The following is a 4,653-nucleotide window of genomic DNA, read 5'->3' as shown; positions in this document are numbered from 1 at the left end:
GCCTACACCACTGCACACACAGTGGCCAAATTGCGTTGGCGCCTCAGTCAAAACTTTTACAGGTTAAGTCTCAAAGCATCGTCACACACATCCCATAAATGCTTCCTTGGCTAGATGTTAAAGACTTCTAAGTTTTGTTTCCCCTAGCAAGAAACGGTCTTGGATGGCACCATAACAACATGGCAAATGAAAAGACCTTCTGTCAAAAGGGCTTTCTTTAAAGAGGTTCCAAGCCTACAAAGGAATCCTTTAAACGCTAATTGCAACTTTCAGAATAGCAGACTGTTTTCATTCGTTAGTGTTTCTTAAAAAGCACATGTGCTCGCTAAGTTAATTTAGTTTCATGTAAATAAGTATGATTTACTAAATCGGTATATTGAAAATATACAATAAGGGATGGCGTGAGGAGTCTTCATTGGAAATAGAATGATGAAAAATGTTATGCGAAAAAATGTCACTCCCTCCCTTATTGGCATAAATAGGTCCGAAATATATAACCCCAGATCCATATTAAGAGAGAAAAGCTGTTCTTATATCAAAGAAAAAGCATCCCCACTTCAAGTGTATATGTTTAGAACGTCACTCGTTGGCACCCGCTTCTCAAACCCCTCTCAGCGTATGTAATCAAAGAATGTGACGGCTGCTTCTTAAAACATTTTAGGTCTATTAGTTGTTAATTTAGCAGTTGCGTACCCTTTTCGACTGAGCCTCGTCGGGGAAGTTGCTTTTCTATAACCCCGGGGCATAATCTCCCAAAACCCCGGAGTAGGAGGAACACCCCACGTGGTTCAACTCGTATAAAAAGTTTCTGACTATTGTGGCACAATGTCGTGATTGCAAGGAGTAAGGCCGCTCTGATGATCACATCTCCTCACGCCCAAGTGAACGAGGACGTAGCCGAAATCTTTACTGAAGTCAGTAATTCCAGACGAAGACAAAGGGGATCTACACCTGAGCAAATACGAGCAAAACGAATGACAATCTGGAGACACCGTTTTACGAGAAATTATCACAATAACTACGCGTTTCTAAATCTCTTGCCGTTATGGATTTTCCTTACTGACTTTTGGTCTGCAGCCAACGGATGACTTGACAATTCTGTCAAGTGACAGGTATCGTTTAAATATTTATTCCACAGACCATTGATATTTATTATACCAGCCAACACGCATTTCGCGATGGCATGAGGCAGCAGGCACTGCGCTTAAGTGCAGTAAGTCAACTTGTCCATTTTGCACGGGAAAACGGGCTGAGCCTACTGTCTCAGCGGCGCAAGGCGTAGGCAACATCAGAGAGTGACCAAAGACCCCTGTTAAAAGGAGTAGATATCCCAAGGAATTATTCCGCTTTTCTACATCCAGTGCATTCATTCATAATATCGCATGAAGGACAGTCATTCGTTACTCTTTCATGGACAAAGTGGATTTTACAACTCGATCAATAGACCCTTCTTTTCTCTGCCCTGCCTTTAAGCTGGTGTTTGTATAGAGAACGGTGGTTTTGGGAGTACGAACAAAAGGTGACTGTGTCCACCTTTGACGAAATAAAGCCACACGATTGAACTACCGTGGGTTTTCGAATAACTTGAAAGGAAGATGATAAAGTTTATCACAAAAGTGGTCTGTTTTGTGGCGTGCGTACTCTCCATCCGCGGCACACCGGCTCCCGAGACCCAGACAGTGTCCCAGGATACCTGCGCTTCTTGCGGCCTCGGTCAGACGGAGGAGACGAGGAGGATGGACATAGATTTTTTGGAGGCAGTGAAAAGGCATATTCTGAACCGGTTACAGATGCGGGAGAGACCCAACATCACGCACCCCATCCCAAAGGCGGCGATGGTGACCGCGTTAAGGAAACTTCACGCGGGTAAAGTGAGAGAGGACGGGAGAGTGGAAATCCCGAACCTTGATGGACACGCGAGTTACCACAACGAAGTGGAGGAGGAAACTTCGGAGATCATCAGTTTCGCAGAAACAGGTGTGTAAACAGCATATTAGCAAAGTGACTTTCCCGTCAGATGGTACGAGAAGCATGGACCATTCACATAATGGGGCTATAGCGGCCCCAGTCTATTGGGTTGTCTTACCCCTGATGGCTGTTTCCCAAAGAGAGGTATATTCGTGAGAGCGCAAACGCACTTATTTTTGGGTGGAATTCAAAATTGAGCGGTTGCATTAATGCTTGTCATTCAAAATCAGAATAGTCTTGTAGCATATAAAAAGAGGTCTAATTAATTTTAGTTTCTGAATAATTAAAAAAATATTGTCACATCCTTGTCTTCAATTTAGGCTATCCATTCTGGAACGGGCCTCAGGAGTGCGTCTGCGCCAGATCTCACACGCCCTCCTTTGTCCCGAGACTGAGAGTGGTCGGTGAAAATCATATTTTGGGGAGTAACGGGTAAACATAGTCAGACAAAACCTGTGTCTGAGGGACCATCCCCTCAGTACCAGAGATTCTACGCGATTTTGTGTAAAATTCCAATCTTCAAGCCATGCTCCAGCAGGCAGAGGAAAACAGCAAGGTTTCCCCGTCTGTCAGAACAGCGTGTCACATGCTTATTTACCAATACTGAAGCGCGCCCGCAGACCATCTGGGGATTTAAATACGATACAGAAGCTGGTCACGCAATTCCGTTTGATCTGTGCAAAGAAAAACAACAATAGAAGAGGCAACAACAAAAACTAAAATCAGCAAAAAAAATTACAGTCTATCACTTAGGCTAGGTAACATTTTACACTGCTTGAAAAGGTTCACGTCTGTCTTCGGCCACTTGTGTTTTGAGGCAATCCACTGTAAAAACGTCTCTGGATGTGTGTGTGCGCTGTGTTCCCCCCTGGCGCCGACCGCAGTCTTCCCTTCCTCCGTCGCCCCCGTGCCTTTTGGCGAAGCGGCAAAGACACCCGGGGTGGCGGCTGCCAGCTGGATGTGGCGCCGTGACAAGTTCCAGGAACAATTTGTTGAGAAGCCTCATAAAGGCGACTTGAAATGATCAATGATGCCTCATGCTTCGCCTCTGACAGAGATCAGCCCCTGCCAGTTTGGGCTTATTGGATGCTCTTCTCGTGGGTTTTTTTGTTCGGACTGACAGTGGCTGTGTGTGGGCTTTCGAAAGCAGGTATACTAAAGGTCAGTTCAAATTAGTACTGGTCAATATATTTGGGCTGAGAGGTTGCAGTTGTTTGGATGTAGTGTCTGCTGCTATCCACTTTATTTGTGTTAGGGAACCGTTTTTTCAGATACTTGAATTTATCTCAAACTTGCTGTCGGGATGGAAGATGGAACAGATGGAACGAAACAGCCACAAAGATCCAGTTAAGAGCAATAAACTACTCTCAGTACAAAAACAGCCCTCTCGCCATCATTCAGTGAAATAAGATCTTACAACAGAGGAATACATTAGTAAACTATCCCTATTGGTAATTGCTTCTCAGATGTTCGTTTTGGGTCACTCACAGGACCTAGTTGTATCCTCATTGACAGACCAAAACCCTGTCCACTCTTCTGTCTATCGCAGCTTTTGGTGAGGGAAGCCAGCCTGGTGTGTGTGTGTGTGTGTGAGTGTGTGTGCTGTTGATGTGGAGAGACTGCGGATCCCCTGGCAGGAGAGGGGGGACCCTGCAGCCGCTGCGGCTGAGCGGGTGAACCCGTTGGCACACGCTCCCCTCGCCCCTCTCCCCTCTCCCCTCTCCCCCTGCTCCCGAGCCTTATTAGAATGCAGGGTGACCCAGGGACATGAGAGCCCTGGGTCTGCCCGACGCTCACACAGGCCGGGGGGATTCGGTTGCTTGAGAATGGTGCCCTGCTCTGTGCCTGTGTGTGTGTGTGTGTGTGTGTGTGTGTGTGTGTGTGTGTGTGTGTGTGTGTGTGTGTGTAACCCCCTTTTCTTTAGCACCGTGATGAGTGAGTGCTGTGTGTGGATGGATAGGGTGCCCCTCTCTCTTTCTCTGGGAGTTTGAGTGAGTGTGTGTGTGTGTGTGTGTGTGTGTGTGTGTGTGTGTGTGTGTGTAAAATAGTGAGAGAGAGAGAAAGAGAGAGAGAGGGTGAGTGTGTGTGTGTGTGTGTGTGTGTGTGTGTGTGTGTGTGTGTGTGTGTGTGTGTGTGTGTGTGTGTGTGTAAAATAGTGAGAGAGAGAGAAAGAGAGAGAGAGGGTGAGTGTGTGTGTGTCTGTTTTTAATTACAGACATTTACTGCAAGCATAAGACTCTGCTGTCAAGCACCTCTAAGTCTTCTCCATAGAGAAAGATGGGACATGAAGGAGATAGAGAATGATGAACGCTGAAGTGAATAAGGGGCAGACAAGTATGTCCACTCACCTTCATCTCCATCTAAAAGCTTAATCACATTCATCAGGAACTGCTTTAGACAAACAACACTGGGGCAACATGCATTTGGGTTTGACAGCTAATGTTTTTGTAGCTTCCTGTCATTCAAAACACGGTGTTGTTGAGCCGGCCTCAGGAGTTGGGTTGCTGTTGTGGCAGACGTTGAGTAATGACACACAGATTAGCTGCTTTGCGTCGGGTGGCGTGCCGCTGTGCGTGTGGGGACATGCCGGACGGCCGCAGCTCCAGTACTCGGCGGGCCCACCCAGGTATTGTCCTGCCTCACTCCTAGCAGGCAACCTGGCCACGTCAGCTGTGGTGTGTGTTG

The 4,653-nt window shown here is 46.7% G+C and overlaps 1 protein-coding gene across 1 annotated transcript in view; it reads left to right on the top strand.

Moving 5' to 3' along the window:
* Positions 1-815: 815 nt before the first annotated feature.
* Positions 816-4,653, top strand: part of LOC105905683 (inhibin subunit beta B) — a 7,903-nt gene continuing 4,065 nt past the window's right edge. The window contains exon 1 of the mRNA XM_012833715.3: positions 816-1,977. Within this exon, the coding sequence (XP_012689169.1) occupies positions 1,596-1,977 (382 nt within the window). The 5' untranslated portion in view covers positions 816-1,595. The remainder of the gene's footprint in view (positions 1,978-4,653) is intronic.

This window comes from Clupea harengus, chromosome 21, assembly GCF_900700415.2.
Source record: "Clupea harengus chromosome 21, Ch_v2.0.2, whole genome shotgun sequence".
NCBI lineage: Eukaryota > Metazoa > Chordata > Actinopteri > Clupeiformes > Clupeidae > Clupea > Clupea harengus.
Note: the sequence above shows the minus strand (reverse complement) of the source record. Positions and strands in the feature narration are given on the sequence as shown.